At 38.9% G+C, this 18291-nt stretch overlaps 2 protein-coding genes across 2 annotated transcripts in view; one reads left to right on the top strand and one right to left on the bottom strand.

Moving 5' to 3' along the window:
- Positions 1-18291, top strand: part of si:ch73-181d5.4 (death-inducer obliterator 1) — a 311270-nt gene that overhangs the window by 87411 nt on the left and 205568 nt on the right. The window lies entirely within an intron of this gene.
- ogfr (opioid growth factor receptor) lies at positions 1577-11701 on the bottom strand. Its single transcript, XM_037684731.1, has 7 exons — positions 11413-11701; positions 10889-10954; positions 10732-10813; positions 10563-10641; positions 6075-6141; positions 2733-2881; positions 1577-2666 (listed from the first exon to the last, which is right to left on the bottom strand). The coding sequence occupies exons 1-7, from the start codon at positions 11539-11541 to the stop codon at positions 1670-1672; spliced, it is 1569 nt and encodes a 522-aa protein (XP_037540659.1). The 5' UTR covers positions 11542-11701; the 3' UTR covers positions 1577-1669.

Here is an 18291-nt window from a genome sequence, read left to right as displayed (position 1 = left end):
CCACCACAGCTCATGTCCATCGCAGGGATTTTAAGAGGAAAATGGCCGCCCATCGTGTCTACTGTAATCCAAGTCCTCCAGGACTAGGTTTGTCTAAAATGGAAGCACTTTCATAAAACAATCAGAAAATAGTACAACTTTATTCTGCTCTAACAGCCAGGTGCAGAGCTGGGAAACAAACTTCTGACCATTTCATCTGGTTTAATACAGAAACTTAAAACAATTACTGGCAAAAATTAAGTGCAAAATATAAAAACAAGATGCATCACCCTGGTTTGTGGATTTTCACGGAACGCACCGTTTTCAAATGAACATACAGAGAAACTAAATTACAGCCAAAGCCTTTTCGTTCCTGCCAAGCACATTGTACAATCAAACAGTCTCGTCACATTTTATTTTTTTGGCAAAGCGTTCAGTTGTTCAGTCTTACTTCCCAAATTTGCATTCGGATCAGTTCCAGACTGAGCAGCATTGTGGAGAAACTTAAATAACATTGGGCCTTATTTTCATTCAATCCGCAGATTCAAGAGAAACAAACCCATCAACACAAAATCTGCACACGGAGTAAAAAAAAAAAACAAAAAAAAAAGTTAATTTCTCAGTGCAAAAAGAAAATAAATCTCCAATGTGGGGACCTTCACCTGATCTGCATCTTAAACTCATTCATGTATTCTGTGGAAATTCACTCTTCATTATAACCAACTTATTATTCAAGTAATAATTTGCATTGTTCCCATTGCCCACAAATCCAGTGAAAACACCAAAACTAGCAATAGGTTTAGCTCAATGACCTTAAAATAAAATTAACATGCGAACTGGAGTTAAATCATATCTTGTTGTTTTGTTTTACTGAGAAGATAAAAAGGAAATTTAAAGCAATATGCAGAAATACCTTAAAGCCTTTTGGTGGCAATGATCTATACAGAACTAGATCATTGAAACGCAGGAATAAATAAGGGATCTGGAAGTTAAAGCCCACCAGGTCCCAGAACAAGTTTTAACTTCACCATGATCGTGTGCTAAACATACAACTTGGTGGCTGCGTTGCCAGATCCTGCGAGAAACGAGCAACCAGGTCCATAAAAACAAGCGACCTAATTTTATCATCTGAGGCCTCAAAACGAAGGATGAATTTATTGATTTAGCATTTCACGCTAAATCCTTTGATTTGTTTACATTTAGATTGAACATTTTTGGCATAATGGTGTCACGGCTGAGATGGATTTGAACCAACTCTAAAAGCCAGTTGGTTGTGGTTTGGAGAGCAAGGGAGGGAACTCATGCACCGAGACGTTCTTGTTTTCTCCAAATCTGTTATTTACGCAAACTAGAAACGAAGCGTTAAAAACGGCTCCACTTTAAAAAGAATTATTAAAATCACCTCGTTTCCAAATGGATTGTTCAAATCTGAACGTATCGCTGCTTCTGGTGTTTGTTAGATTTGTTTGGGAATAAAAAACAAATTACATAATACAACCAAAAAAACATAACCGTACACAAACCACTTTCTGTCCAGTATTTGGTGGACAAATGATTTCATGAGCTTATTTAGGGAGAAAAATCCGTATCTTAACAAATACAATAAAAATAAGGCCTGGAAACTCTTTTAAAGTCATATTCTGTCCTTATGTTACAGAGCTCACAGGCGTTTTCACCAGTCACTCATTATTCATGAACGTGTCAGGTTTTGTTCCGAGCTGGACTCCATTTCATCATCCGACTCCGTCCTGTTCCTCTGTTCATCCACACTTCTGTTGTTTTCCACCCCGTTCGTCCCAGACACCTCCTCCTCCGACGCCTCTTCAGGGTTCGGCTGCTGGCTGAAGTCAGTCCTGGGGATTTTCCCCTCCCTCTCGGAGGACGGAGAGGGCGAGTGTTTAGAAGTCTTGTGTGGAGTTTGCACAGATGGGCTCAGCTGACCCGTGGATTTATCAGCAACAGCTCCCCCCCCCACCTGTCCACTGGCAGAGTGCTCAGCAAGGTGGTCCGTCAGCGCCTCGTCTTCCTCCCTCTTCTTTTTTGGCGGGTTTTCAGTTTGTACGTCGCCGTCGGTCTGCATGACCTCAGCTTCCTGGATGGCGTCCGTCGAGTTGCTGGTGGATTTCTGCTCGTCGGGCTCAGGCTGTGTGGTCGTGTCGGGACTGGGCGACTGATCCATGTCTTGATCGTCATCCGGAGAGTCGTTTCCATTCCTCACGACTTCAACATTAGACTCTGGCTCCACGTTACCGTTTCTGACTGGCTCGTCTTCTGCCTGTGGTCTGGCAGAGTCCGCAGGCTGTTTGCTTTTGTCTTTATTTTTATCGCTTCCTTTCTGAGCCTTGGTGATATTATCTAGTCCCTCCTCCTTATGCTGCAGAGCTGCATCTCCATCTTTGCTCTTCTCTGCCTTTCTAAATTGTTTCTGAACCTTCCTTGGACACCACACAAACTTGTCCTTTGGCTCAAAGTGGAGGTAAGCGAATTTCACGAGCTCCTGACGTTTTTGCCTGTCCAGAACGGCAAACAGGAAGTAGTCGAGCACACTGCGTTTAACACTGCTGAGCGTCTTCTTCACCAGAGTCTCCTCCAGGAAGAAGCGCACAAGTGGGGCTTGATAGTGCTCAAAGCCAAGCTCCCCGAGACTTTTCAGGATGCGAGTGATCCTCAGGTTGTTGTGCATATTCCTGAAAAAGATCAGATGGTTCAAGCAGTAATTACAAACAAAAACAAATAACTTTGATTATTTTTACCTCTCCAGGTTTCCAAAGCGATCTTTCCAGTTTTCTGCACGTTTCACTTCGCCCGTCTCCTTGTTGACCAAACGAATGCCATAAAAGCCCAACATGAGCTCATAGGATTCTACTAGTCTTCTTTTGGCATCTTCATTCTTCTTGAAGGCCTAGCGAACAAAATAAAAACAAAAAACACAAGTATTATTTATGACCCCACAAAGTAATATTGACATGTGAATGAACACACAAAGTCTAATAGATTAGAAATATTTTAACCGTTTGCATCAGAAAACTTTCAAACTTCTGGTGGTTTTTATTTGATCAAAGAATGAGTTACATAAAGATGTTGATTTCTCAACTGTTAATATTTTCTCTGAGGAAGAGTTTTAATTAAATTAAAGGTTGTGTGAGACAATAAAACTCACTTTGTGCTTAAATTTGCAACAAACAGGCCAGCAACATGGCAAGTACATAAGTGTTGGAGTCCATCAGAAAGATGGATGAACTCGGGGAGCATGAACAAAATGTGCACAATGCCCAGATGGTGCAGAGACCAGCCCCCCCACGAGCCATGTTTACTCATAATTAAGGCCAGCCCGTTTTATTCAGATCCGTTTCTGTCGCCATAAAAACTGCTTTGCCAAACTCTTATTTTCTTGAGGTGTTAAAATATTATCAACATTTTATTTTTCGTTTGGGGAGTTTTTGTTGCAACTTTAGAATTTCCACACATAAATGTTAAATATGAAACAAGAGAACAGCATACACCACATTATACTCTCATCGACAAACATTATATATTATATATTACATAGCAATACAAGCATCTATAACAATGGCTCGGACATGCAAAGATCCTGTAGAACCGTTGACCTTGATTTGTGACCTTGACCATGGAAATGGGGGTGACGAAAAGTGTATGCACCACTCCATCTAGTGATGCATGTGTGTATGAAGTAACGCGTGAAGGAAAGCACCAAAAGCAGTTTATCGTTAAAAGACAGTTTTACTTTTACTGGAGAGTAGCTGTATTATTAATTTAACATTATGCAGGTAGTCTCACCGAGACACGAGGACTCATTTTCAACTGTCCTGTTTTCACAGAAAATATGATACACGATCAAAACAATGCAGTGTAATTAAAAAATTAGTCACAAACAGAGAAACTCCTGTCAACACAACACATCTGCAGTGCACTCGCTACATTTACAACACTATTTGTCAAAATAATCTAAATTTACCATCTGGTTATTGATGCTGCTCCTAATTACTGCTCAGCTCATTGATGCTAATGTTGTTAGCTCGTGCTCATTTAAACTTATTAACACAGCACCACTGGTGCAGCAGTTCATTATTCTCTTAAAGCAAGTCACCAGTTTGGCAGTTCAGCACGACAACACACAGCTGAGGGGGCAGGGAGCTTTTTGGTGTTTGAAGACATTACCGTCCACAGTTATTCTCACTGAAATGAGAAAATTTGTTCCAAAAGTGAAGCTGTGATTGCCAAGAAATATAAATACTCAAGCTTAGCTCTCTGGCTTTGATAGTTTTGTAGCATTACTTGCATCCTGCTGAGCTGACTGGCCTCATCACTTTGAAGCACTGAGCTGAGAATCCCATTTATTGTTTCAGAAGATGAGGCACTGCGGTCATAAACCTTTCTGAGCCGAGCTACAACTCATTCCTGCACTGGATCGGTTGGTGACAACTACCTTAGAGCAAAATAAAACCCAAGTATTTGCAAGTCAAATACTGAGAACATCCACATGCGACACTAGCTGAGGAACGGCACCAAGATATGGAAATTTATTACAGGGCTGAGGCTCTCAGCATTTCATGAAAACAAAATTCCCCAGTTTTCCCCGATGTTTCCCAGAGTAAATCCTGAAATTCCAGGAGAGATTTCAGTCACAAGAAACACTCAGAACTCAAGAGTCTTAGGTGGTGGGCAGAGGCACATTCAGAGATGACACTAAAGCCTACAGCTCGTGCAAACAGCAATCATTCCTTACAATTAATTATATTAACATCAGACACTAAAAGGCCACCATGTCCGGTCAGTAACATGTGTTATACAATGTAGAAGCAGAACACGGACTCATCGATACTAGAATTCTAGCATTAGTACATGTACACTTATACATGTACTCAACTCTGACGTCACGTGAGCCCCAGAATGGTAGCACTGACAGGAGTACCACTTCAACTCAATCTTTTTTTGGTTCCTGCTGCTTTGAACTTTTGTTGCACCCACACACCCACGCTCCGGGTTTGACCTCGACACACTTGTGGAGTTTTGTGTGTCATACTGTGAACTTGACCATGCTAAGAGAAACCTCACGGTCATCAGAACCACTCTGCTGATAGGACCATGCTCCTGTAGATGTATTTCTTTTTCACTTTTGGCGCCTTGTTTTTGTATTTTTGTTGCATGCTTTGGTATTTCTTGTTGTTTTTTTGGCGAGTCGAGACGGTTCAACTCGTCCTCAGCATTTCACTGCATTGTTGACCTTGTGTTTATTTTGCATACGACAAATAAACCAAACCTGTACACATTAAAATCTCTGAAAGATCATCTCGTAATCAGCAGATCAGTGTTCAGATTCCCAGAGTTTTTCCTAGTTTTCAATGTTTTCTTCCTCAAATTCTCTGAGTTTTCCTTGTGTGGAAAACGAGTCATTTTCCAGGTTTTCTCTAATTTCCAGAGTCACTGGGAACCCTCTAATATTGTGAGGCAGCATGCTGCATTGAGTACAGGAAATGTTCATAATCAGTCAAATATACTTGCTCATCACCTTTACCCTGAACTGCTTTATTTATTCAAGTACATGTACCACATTTAGCCATCAAATTCAGAATCAGAATTAATTAAACTGAAACACATTTTCACATCCTGTCAAATAAAGAGTTTAAAAGTTAAAGAAACTAAAACTTTGTCTCTGTTTTTACAGCCTTCCAACGTTTTTGTAATAGATTTTAAATTGTTGATGTAATTTATTTTTTAACATTATTTTATTTATAACTTCTATATCAAGATTTATATTTGATACTCTGATGAGAATACACAAAGTAGACAATAATTTAAACAAGCTCCTGCAGCTATTCAAACCTTTAGTCGACTCCTCCCTTTAAGCTTTTTAAAAACAGAATCTCGGCCACAGTGTCAGAAAAACACTCGTGTTCTCATGTACCGGACAGCATTAGTTTGAGCATTGTTACCATTAACAAACTTAACTGACATTAACTGTGTTGATTCATCTTGTGCAAAGAACCACCAAAACCCACAAAGTTTATCTTGATCAAACCAGTTCTGCAAATGTTTTGGCTGTGTGTGTGTGTTGTTCTGTTGGATGCACTCACCTCGATTTCTTTCTTGGTGAGTTCTGAAGCCATATAATTAACCCCTGGTTCTCGCAGTGGAAACAACCTGGTCATGCAAAGAAAAAAAAAAACCCATAAGCCCCAAGTTATTTGTAATTAAACAGCTTTTTATTTCAACGAACATGATGCAATGCTTATAAAGTTATCAAACGTGTCTCTTTACCCGACTGATGCAAGAATGTAGTGAATGTCAGTGAAATTATGTTTAAGGACGCACAAACTTTCACTTTTTCTATAAATTGTGCCTTTGAGGGACATTTTCAAACATACATAAATGATTCATCTTTTTTTTTAAACTACTTTGTTCACGACTGCTGTTGGCACAGTCCACAGCAGCTTCGTTTGAAGAGCCGAGAGCTCAAGAAGACATCAACTTACTGCAGTAAAAAAGTCAAATCCTGCAAGGTAGAAGCCTTTTCGAGTAACGTTTATCCATATATAAATAAAAGGTGAGCATTATGACCAACTCAGCAAGAGACCCCAACACTGTTTAATGCATTTACGATGCACATGCTGTATCGATGCTGTACATCGTTTCTACAAGAAGGAAAGAGGATACACCCCATTTCTGCAACAAATGCAGGTCTTTTAAAATATCAATCACTATAAGACACTGAGCTCGGCAGGACACAGAGTCAAACACTCAGACAGCAACTGGTGCTTGATGAGAATAAAAAAATAAAGCACATGTAATAACTCAAGCTTAGAAGTGTGTTTACATGGTGTCAGAGTGTAAAGTTTAGGTGAAACATGAACTTGTATTATATCCGCTATGAGCAAAGCACACACACAGCTGCTTGAAAGTTTGTGAACCCTTTATAATTTCTTATATTTCTGCATAAATATGACCGAAAACATCAGATTTTCACATAGGCCCTAAAAGTAGATAAAGAGAACCCAATGAAACAAATGAGAGAAAAATACACTTGGTCTTCTATTTATTGAGGAAAATGTTCCAATATTACATATCTGAGTGGTAAAAGTATGTGGACCTCTAGGATTAGCAGTTAATTTGAAGGTGAAATTAGAGTCAGGTGTCTTCAATCATTGGGATGGTGATCAGGTGTGAGTGGACACCCTGTTTGATTTAAAGGACAGGATCTATCAAAGTCTGCTCTTCACAACATGTTTGTATCATGGCAGGAACAAAGGAGATTTCTGAGGAGCTCAGAAAAAGAGTTGTTGATGCTCATCAGGCTGGAAAAGGTTACAAAACATCTGTAAAGAGTTTGGACTCACCAATCCACAGTCAGACAGATTGTGTATACATGGAGGACATTCAAGAACGTTGTTACCCTCCCCAGGAGTGATGGACCAACAAAGACCACGCCACGGTGTGGAATAGTTGGCGAGGTCACAAAGGAACCATGGGTAACTTCTCAGCAACTGAAGGTCTCTCTCACATCGACTGATGTTAAAGTTCATGAGTCCACCATCAGGAGAACACTGAACAACGATGGTGTGCATGGCAGGGTTCAAGGAGGAAGCCACTACTCTCCAAGAAGAACATGGCTGCTCATCTGCAGTTTGACAAAGATCACGTGGACAAGCCAGAAGGCTGTTGGAACAACGTTTTGTGGACGGATGAGACCAAAATAGAACTTTTTGGTTTAAATGAAAAGTTTTATGTTTGGAGAACATTCTTGCATAAGAACCTTATCCCATCTGTGAAACATGGTGGTGGCAGTATCATGGTTTGGGCCTGTGTTGCAGCACCTGGGCCAGGACAGCTTGCCATCATGAGCTATGTTTGCACAAAATTCTTTGACCAGATTGAAATGTTTTCAGATTAAATAATTCTAATGTATCGTTTACATGGGCACAATCTCTTCATGATGAGTGTTCACATGCAGCGGGCTTTTGGGCAGAATAGAAGTACTGACATGCGCAGAGTGGTAAAATGTCCTTACCAAACAACAGAAGAAGTTCTACTTCCAAGATGAACGTAAACAAACCCGAGCACCCAAAATGGACCTGTGCCAGGTTTTAATGATGGTGGAGACGTTACTGCACTCCCTGACTGAGCTGCAGGTAACACAGATCATTCTGAGCTCTTTCTAAGTTTCTAGTAGAAATGTTGTCGCTCACTGACAAGTTTTGCTTCCCCGACATGCTAACATTATTATTAGCATCTATCCAGACAGAAATAAGTGAGGTAGGCATAGGTCACGCATGCACAGTCGGGTCAGTTTTCCACATCGAAAAAAAAAATGAACAGATTAAGTGTTTACATGAACTCCGCTCAGATTATGAATCGGCATAACTGGCTGTGATTATCGTACCCACCACTGCACCCTCACTGGTTAACTGGACATCATTAACTTCACGCAGACTCTCTCACTGGTACATTTTCATCTTTAAATCACTTCTTGATCTGTTGCCTTCATACATCTCCTCCTACATGTCTCTGCGTGAGTGCAGCTACAGCGTGCGCTCTCAGGACATTATTACCTGCAGTGTTCACTCAGTGAGGACTGAACTTGGCAAAAGGGCCTTCTCCTATTCTGCTCCTGTTCCCTGGAATATCTTACAAAAAGATTTGAAGTTCTCGACCTTGACCTCTCTAAGCTTCAAACATCTGTTCAGTTCCTGGCAAAAAACAATGCAGACATGTTCCTGTTTATGGTTTTCTACACCATCCTACAACCCAGCTGTTTTTTGTTGTTGTTACGTTTTCTTTTAATTACCATTTTATTTTCACTTATAATAATAATAATAATAATAATAAAACAATCTCAATTTGTATGCATCCTTTATGCTGGTCTATTGTTGTCTTTTTTGTCCACTGTTGTCATCACTCTTTGTTAAAATCAGGTCTCTCTTATAAACGAGTCCCCGAGACTCAATGGGATTAACCTGTATAAATAAAGGTTGAATTAATAAATCGGCATAAACCACCCGTCTCATTCTGATAAGAAATACTTTCGGATCAAGCTGAATCAACAAAAATAATCCGAATGGGGCGTCTAATCCGATTACTGATGTCCATGTAGACATAACTATTGATGGAACAATGAATTCTGAATTATATCAGAATTCTACAGGAAAATGTCAGAACATCTGTCCATAAAATTAGTCTCAAGAGAAGGTGGGTCATGCAGCGAGACAAAGACCCTAAACACACAAGTTGTTCTACCAAAGAATGGTTCAAGAAGAGTAAAGTTCATTTTTTGGAATGGCCAAGTCAAAGTCCTGACCTTAATCCAGTCCAGATGTCGTGGAAGGACCTGAAGCAGCAGTTAATGTTGGAAACCACCAACACCCAGAGTTGAAGCTGTTCTGTACAGAGGAATGGGCTAAAATTCCTCCAAGGTGTGCAGGACTGATCAACAGTTACCAGAAACATTTATTAGTTGCAGTTATTGCTGCATGGGGGTGGGGTGGTGGTGGTGCTTTATTTGTAAACCAAACGATGCTGGAATGCAAATACCAGGGGGGTGGAGGTGTTGGGGTCCTCCCCGAGAATATCTGAATAAAGTAGATGCCATTTCCTGCATTCTAGTGTATTTTAATGTGTTGTTAAACATCTATGTTAACCTACATGAGTAAACATTTAACTCAATAACTATCTTAGAGCGCAACATGACCAAAAACTCTCTCCTCACTCTGCTTCTCTCAAGCATCCTAACACCTCCCCCACGCGTGTCGAGTACCATCTTTATTGCCACTACCTTCGTGTGCTTGTTGTTTAGTTGTACAATTACTTTTTTTAAAAATTGAAAGTAAATTGGACTGTCTTTCCGACATTTTGATTGCCGTTATCGACAAATTTGCGCCGCTGTTTTGAAACGTGACGTACGTCACGTGATTACCCAGCAAACATTACTCTCATTTTTTTAATAAATCAAAATTTTATTAATGACCCACTCAAAACTGAAAAACTGATTTGCAGTTTAGTTGTGCCGTTTAATTATATTTTTGTGTTTTTAATTAAATTGTCCATGACTCTACTTTTAGGGGCGGGTTTTTTTTTTTTAAGGGTAGAAGCAGAAATAATTACTTGAAGGAGCAGCTCTTATGTGATATTAAGAAGTTCATAAGTGGCTATGTTTAAAATTAGTGTTTATGTAATTACTTTCAGATTACATGTCCAATATAGGTTTTATTCTTCAGAGCAGTCAAATTTCTTCCATGAATTTACCGGAAGGCAACGTGTCAAAAACAAGAGTTACCAGTTCCTGTTCCGTCAGGATCCGACTCATTAAGCCCTGGTCACACCAGATACTGAAAACAAAGGTTCACACACTTTTGCCGTTCACTAGTATGTAATACTAGATCATTTTCCTCAATAAATAAAAGACCAAGTATAATATTTTTGTCTCAATTGTTTAACCAGGTCCTCTTTTATCTACTTTTAGGACTTGTGTGAAAATCTGATGACGTTTTAGGTCATATTCATTAGAAATATAGAAAATTATAAAGGGTTCACAAACTTTCAAGCACCACTGTACACTCAAGAGTACATACCACTGAATGTAGGAGTGAACCCTCTCCAGTCTTTTATAATCATTTTTCCAATCTTTATGAAACGATTCAATGTAGACATCTGTACCAAATGAGAGAGAAGACCCAGTGAGAACAAACCCAACGTTCACAAACACAGAAGAAATCTCGACAAAGAAACGTCATCTCTTACCGTCAGGGGAAGATGGAAACTTGTTCAGGTAAAATTGTAAATTGCTCATTTTATCCTCTGTGCACTCGTCATCAGTTAAATTCTGTTCAAACAAACAAACCCCATATTAATCCACTGGATACATTTTGGTGCAACTTGGATGTCCATGTTTCCTTACAGGATATCCTCTTCTGTAGTTCTGCATGTCCTTTGCTGCCCTCAGGTTTCTGGGCGTGTGATGCCACTGCACAAACAAAGACTCATAACGTGAACCAGTTGCTTTAAAGTGAAACATCGTTACATTAATGTTAAATGCAAAAACACGTTTCGTTGATCATAATGATGAAACAACCCGTTTCTCTGCTGGAACCGGAAAGATGACACAGTTTTGAAACATCGACGCCTAACGACAGGCGAAATTAATTTCTCACAACCTCAAAGGGAAACTATTAAAGGAAATAAAAGCTAAAGTCTAATTCATCTGTCATGAATTATAACTAGTCGTTGGAGACTTTGTCGTTTAGTCGTAACACAGAAGGTAAAGTAAGCTAACACCACTGGCTAGCTGGGCTAGCCTGGTCTGCAGCAGTGGACAGAAAGCTAAATGTTAGCTTTACATTAACTGGTGCAAAAAGAAACGAGATACAAGGCCTGGAAATATCTCGGTACGGTACAGTTTGGACCAACAATGAAAGCACGTACTAAAGCCCAAGACGGTTTGTTTTTGTCTAGATTTGACCGACGGGTCTTGCTCTCTCCGGCCGCCGGGTCGTCACCATCACTCTCGGTGTCCCAAGTCGAGTCGTAGTCACATACACAGTCGTCTTCCATTCTTACATTAAATTAAAAACATGTATTTTTTTTTACGGCTCACTGTAGCTGAGTAAAAGCGCAGTCCGAAAAGGGATGAATGAGGTTAAACTTTCATTGTCAGGTTAGATAAGGAGGGCCCAGAGCATCAGCCCACCATCATCGGGCAGCAGCAGATGCGCTATGCTAGCTGCAGCGCTGGTGCTGCCTTCAAATACTCCCGTCGAGTAAAGAAATTAAAATCCTTTGGATTACTCTACCCAGCAAATATACGTCACGTTACTTTTGGAAGCCATTTTTGTATTTGTTATAGAATACATATTTGTTTTTCAATTTTCAACATCTAAAATACATCCCACTGATGTGTTATATGACACTTTAATTCACTTTCTCTATTACGATGATGACAAATTTCCGATCGTCTATGAACGCAACACGGCGGCTGTGCTCTGTGCTGGCTGTAGGTGTTGAAACGCAAACCAGCTGAGTCAGACAGCTTTTATTAGGAACAGGAAGAATGATCTTCACCATGCTGTTACATAAAACAAACAGTGGTGGAGAAAGTACTCAAACACTGTACTTAAGTAAAAGTACAAATAAACAGACAAAAATGTACTCTAGTAAAAGTAGAAGTACCACGTTAACATTTTTACTTAAGTAAAAGTAAATAAGTACTTGCTTTTCAAATACTTAAAGTACTAAAAGTGCTTCCTGAAAGTATTACATAATGCAATAGTCTACATATATTTAAGTCTGCCTACAATATGTATATTTTCTGTAATACATTAATAGTGTTGTTCCATTTTAATGAACAATGCTGCAGATAATACATGTTTTTATTGTGTTTACTCTGTGACACAGTTCACTCTTGGACTTGTGATTCTGTGCGTCAGAATTTCAGGGATGACCTGCAGAGTTAAATACCATTAATAAAAAAAAAAGAAAGAAAGGAATGATTATACCTTTGAAAGTTTTTATTTAACACAAAGCAAAACCAATGTGTCATTTTAACTGCAGGAAAGTTGAAGTAAGTAAAAGTTGTCTGTCTGAACAAAAGGGGCGTTAGACACAACTAACAAAGGAACAGGCTCTGATCATTTCCACTGATATTTCAACTCCAGTTTGTCATCAACCAGTTAAACTACTGTCTATTCAACCTTGTAATGGGTCAATATTGAACAATATTTTAACTTCCTGACACTATTTTTAAAACTTGGACCCGAGTGTCGAGACATTTGGAGACATCTCTTGTCTCCTAACATCATGAACTGACACATTTTAATATTGCAGCAAGAATTTCTTGTTCAAGTTCAGAAGAAGTTGGTTTTCAAATATTTTTGAGTTCAGTCTGGCTCTTTTGGGAGACAGAATCTGTCCTGTTGTACTGAGCAGTCTTTCAATAAGGACATGGGTGGAGCATATCTTCTGGCTGACTCTCTTGCGGTGGAATACATTTTGGGTGTAGTGGTGCTGCAGGTGCACCCAGCTCAGTAACATATATACTAGAATATATGTCATTGGTCCAGCTCTTCTTGAAGGCGGGGCCTAATGTTACCTGCTCACTTTGCAGTGATTCAATGGACCAACTCCCCTCTCACCATTGGTTACTTTCAAAGTAACAAACAAATCAAAAAGCTGCAACATGAATGTAACTTGTAATGCAGCGCATTATAGAAATGTAGTGTAGTAGAAAGTACAGATACTTGATGTAAAATGTAGTGGAGTAAAAGTGTAAAATACCCACATTTAACTTTATTTAAGTAAAGTACAGATACATGAAAAATGTACTTAAGTACAGTAACAAAGTATTTGTACTTAGTTACATCCCACCACTGAAAACAAACAAACAAAAACAACAAAATTACCATGACAAATGACTGAATTTTACTTAATGAAGAGATATGCCCCACATACAGTATACATGCCAAACAAAGCCTACTGCGAAAGAGTTGTTCGCGCAGTCATCCAGGTACAGCAACAAAAAAAGGTTAAATGACACGATTTAACCGTTTTTGTTTTGAAAGTTCAAGTCAAGTTCAAGTTCAAGTAGGTTTTAATTGTCATTCGCATCACATGTGGTACATGAGGTGGAATGGAATTGTGAACACAGGGTCCCAGTTACATCCAACAACAGCAAAAATATAAAGTGTAAAAATAAACAGTAAGAATCTAAGATATGAGCTAAGAAATACGCTAAACAATGTTGCAAAACAATACGCCGAACAACAGCAGCATGAACATGGGTCTGTGTGAGTATGAGTTTGAATGAATACAGCAGCATGAAATAACCAGCAGCATGAGATCAGCAACATAGATAATCAGCAGCACACATCACCAATCAAAGTGACATTACAGTGATTTTTTTTTTCTTCAAATTTATAATTCTGGTTAGAGATTCATGAGTCTAACAGCTTCAGGGTAGAAGCTGTTCCTCAGTCTAGTGGTTCTATAATTAATGATCCTCAACCTCCTTCCTGAGGGGAGCGGGGCTGATGTGTGTGCTGGGTGAGTGGGGTCCTTCATGATGCAGGTGGCCCTCTTCCTGCATCTGGAGGTGTAGATGTCTGTGATGGTGGAGACTGACTCCAACAGTCTTCTGTGCAGCCTTCACCACTCTCTGCAAAGCTTTTCTTTCTGCAGCTGTGCAGCCTCCATGCCACACGTTGATGCTGGAGCACAGGATGCTCTCCACTGCACACCTGTAGAAGGAGGTGAGGACTGAGCTTCCCAGACCAGCTCGTCTCAGCTGCCTGAGGAAGTAGAGTCTCTTTTGAGCTTTCTTCATCAGGCTGGTGGTGTTGTTGCTCCAGCTGAGGTTAAAGCCCACTGTGGTTGAAATGTATAATAGTACACGTGGTGTGAGATTTGTAAACATCTGAACAAACTAGTGAAAACCAAACTTTGAACAATAGCAACAAGAACAATAATAATAATGATGATGATGATGATAATAATAATAATTGTATGCTGGTGTCAAATAACCTAATGTGGTATGCACATATGATAAATGACAAATATAATGATTTTATTTTATTTTACCAATTCTCAGAGTTTTCATCAACATTAACCCAGAAAAGTTGAGATTTATTTCTTAAGAAAAGCATCGTCATTTAGGAGAACCACTTCACAACTGGCAACTTAAGTGAAAAACTTTTGGTGATCTGCACAGAGAGGGGCTTCAAATGTTTCACATGTAATATGTTTCACATATATGTTTCATGTGTTTCACATATATAAACGTGTGTTCGTGTGTGTGTGTGTGTGTGTAAGGGGAGAAGGGTATCAGTTGTCAACTGAAACATGGCTGAAAACATATATGAATATAAAAAAAAATCTATATCTCTATATCTATATCTATATCTATACCTATATCTATCTATATTTATATGTATACTGACATGCTGAGATATACCGTATATTAAATGTGTTATATGTACAAAGTATATATATATATATATATATATATATATATATATACATAATGGTGGTAGAGAGGATAGAAAAGATGGGCCTGTGATCGGAAGGTCACCGGTACGACTTCTGAGACCGACAACATCAAAATGTGGGTGGAAAAGGCGAAGCACCCACACTTACTGTAACTCCATCCTCATTTGCCCCACCCTGTGCCCTTGAGCAAGGCCCTTAACTCCCACCATCTGCTCCCCCAAGCACCCTAGATGGCAGCTCTTTGCTGCACACTGAGGGCTGTGGTAGCTCGGTGGTCTGAGGCGACCCCTGAAGAAGAGATCAGCTAAAAAAGGAAAAAGAACACACAACACCCCCCCCCCCCCCCCCACACACACACATTATATAAAATTCTCATTCATTTCTATCAGCTGCTCTTGTATAAATTATATATGTATTGTATATTCTAATGTATCAGTTGCAGAAGTCTTTCCAGTGATTACTTTCTGTGAGTTTCATTCACATCTGTCAAGTGGTTCATGGGATATTTTGCTAACAGACAAACAAACACATGCACACTGACACGTGCAAAAACTCTTTCTCTGCTTCACCTTTGGCTGATTAAAAAATACACCATCATTTTTAATAACATTTTGCGTTCCGTAAGTTGGGTTTTTGTGTGCTAAAGGTAAAGTTAAGCATTTTTTAGGACATTTTAAGAACATCCAGTTAATACCAGATCAAAAGAAATAATTTGAGCATAGTTTGTACCATGAAACAACAATGTTTGGACATTTTCCAGATAGACTTGACTCATGTCAACATGATTCACACACAAACACTCCTCTTTTATTTATTGCCAGATCTTCTTCCAGGTATGTTCAGAGGCCTTTAAGCAGTTTTCCTGTTTGAAGCTTTAAGGACCAGCAGCAGAAACCAGATATCAAAGGTGGCAGCTGATAATTGGACCATGTTATCCATCTTTTGACAGTAATTGGACTGATGCATTTATACATGAGCTGATTGCACCATTAGATGGTATAAATAGAAGCGCGTGTTATCTCAGAGTTGAAAAGATGCTGGTGTGGGTTACTATTTTTGTTCTTTGTTACTGTGGTAACCAGTGGGCTCTGCAGGCATCCAGGACTTGCTGGTATTTTGTGCTTCTGCTTCAAATTCACGTCTGTTTTTTCTGTGAATTTATACAAATAAAAAATGTTTTTTTTTTTAGCAAACAAATAAGTTATTAAAATGACTGTAGAGGGTTTAAACTCAATTTGCCTGCAGTTTCTACTGATTTAAAATGAAATTATTAACTTTAGGATAAGCTTAAAACCATAAACATCTCTTATGTGAGCATGTGGTTTGCCTGTCTCAAAAAGTTTTCAACAGTATGTTTTTATTAAAAATATTAGATACCGCTGATTGTGATTAAAGTCGTAAAGGTGTTACTGCAGCATCATCCATAAGAGTCCAAACTAGCAGCATTACAACTAACTGAACAGTGTTTTTTTTAAAGCAGCCATGTTTCACTGGCTCACAGAAGGATAAAGATGTGCAATAATATTTCTGCTGTGTCTGTTTGTCTCAGCAAAATATCTTATGAACCACTGGACAAAGGTTCATGGAACTTGCAGGAAGTATTTTGAATGTACAGCTACAAGTGAAACGACTCCAAAGGTAAATCAAAGTCTTTGGTGTCTATTTATGGCCTTAGCTTGTAAGGCAGCAGGTGATAAGTTCATTTAGAAATGAGAGTGTTTTTTCTTCCGTCATGTTGCCCTCTATTCTCATAGATTACACTAAATATCAAATCTAAAAATATACTGAGGTTAAGTTTCCAATTTCCCCCTTTTTAACTTTTCCTCTTCAGGGTTATATTTTCAACAAAAAGGATGCTAATGAACGAACGTGTAAAAATATTAGAAATCCTATATCCATAGCAGCGGTTTAAAAACTTATAGGCCAATTGTATAACATGAAAGAACTGTAAGTATTTTTGGTAGCACTTTACAATAAGACTCCCCTTATAGATGGCTAATAAATAGATTATAGATATGTTATTTATTCCTCTATAAACACTTTATAAATCATTAATAACTGCTTATTATGCATTAATTAAGGGTGACAGAGAGACTAATCAGTTTCTTGCCAAATAGTAAGACAAATCTGTTCACCTATATATTTCATCTAGAGTTGTTATATTATTTATTTCAGACTAAGTTACTACCTTGTAAGCACAATAAGCATTTGTAAACCTATTTTTTTAGGATATAATATTAGTTTTACCAAAGATACTTATAATGCAGTGATAATGTACAATATTACATCCAATGGACACGTAATGGTTCTGACTGCTTCACTCCTCAGTGAACAAACGTAATTGTAGCATATTTAATGCAACAATCATGTCTGGATCAATTTTCATCTAATTTCAAGAAAAACATGTTTGCCTCCCAACTTCCAATCAGGCGCCACGCTGTCCTGAGCAGAAACTGAGAGCGATGTTTGCATTACGCAAAATATAAAATAATAATATCCTGCTCTAAGGGACATTTTGGACACGTTATAACTAACTGCCAGGATGCTGGACAGAAGGATGGTCTAACCTTACCAGGTTTATTTCCAAAGTTGTTTCTTGTGTTGCATTGTGAAATAAAGTACCTGAGTGATGATGTCATGTACCTTAGTGAGAACAGAGATAGCAGAACTCATTTAACAAAGCATTCATCTGTCTGAGTCTACGTAGCCCTCCCCTTACTTTGTTCCAGGCCCTCAAGGTTAGAAAAGGACACGAACTGAAGTTGTCTGGATTGATTGGTGGCTGTTGGGGCACCAGGTTTCTCTCTTATCAGCTGAGATATAATTGATTCATGCAGAGCTGGTTGAATCCAAACAGGGTCGTAAGTGTTCTGATTTAGCCACTTAAGGTGAAACCAGGAGCACAGACAGTGGCCTGCTCTGCACGGCAGGAACAAAAGAGCTCAGAATGATCCACCTGCAGTCTCCAGTTAGAGCTACTGCTGCTGCTTTACCCTGCAGTCACTTACAGGCGAGCTTTTTTTCTTCCTTCCTTTTAACCATAATTCATTCATTCATTCATTCATTCATTCATTCATTCATTCATTCATTCATTCATTCATTCATTCATTCATTCTTGAATTCATTCATTAATTCCTTCCTTCCTTTTTTAACATTCCTTCCTTCCTTCCTTCCTTCCTTCCTTCCTTCCTTCCTTCCTTCCTTCCTTCCTTCCTTCCTTCCTTCCTTCCTTCCTTCCTTCCTTCCTTCCTTCCTTCCTTCCTTCCTTCCTTCCATCATGTATGTATGTATGTATGTATGTATGTATGCATGTATGTATGTATG

The sequence above is a fragment of the Nematolebias whitei genome, chromosome 11 (genome assembly GCF_014905685.2).
Source record: "Nematolebias whitei isolate Nwh7 chromosome 11, NemWhi1, whole genome shotgun sequence".
In the NCBI taxonomy this organism is placed as follows: domain Eukaryota; kingdom Metazoa; phylum Chordata; class Actinopteri; order Cyprinodontiformes; family Rivulidae; genus Nematolebias; species Nematolebias whitei.
Note: the sequence above shows the minus strand (reverse complement) of the source record. Positions and strands in the feature narration are given on the sequence as shown.

Excerpts from the sequence above, each read along its gene's own strand:
- ogfr (XM_037684731.1), bottom strand. The coding sequence starts at position 11,541 with ATGGAAGACGACTGTGTATGTGACTACGACTCGACTTGGGACACCGAG. Across the intron at positions 6,142-10,562 it reads GTTCACTCCTACATTCAGTG|GTTGTTTCCACTGCGAGAAC; the intron begins GTATGTACTCTT and ends TTGCATGACCAG. Across the intron at positions 2,882-6,074 it reads TCACCAAGAAAGAAATCGAG|GCCTTCAAGAAGAATGAAGA; the intron begins GTGAGTGCATCC and ends TTTGTTCGCTAG.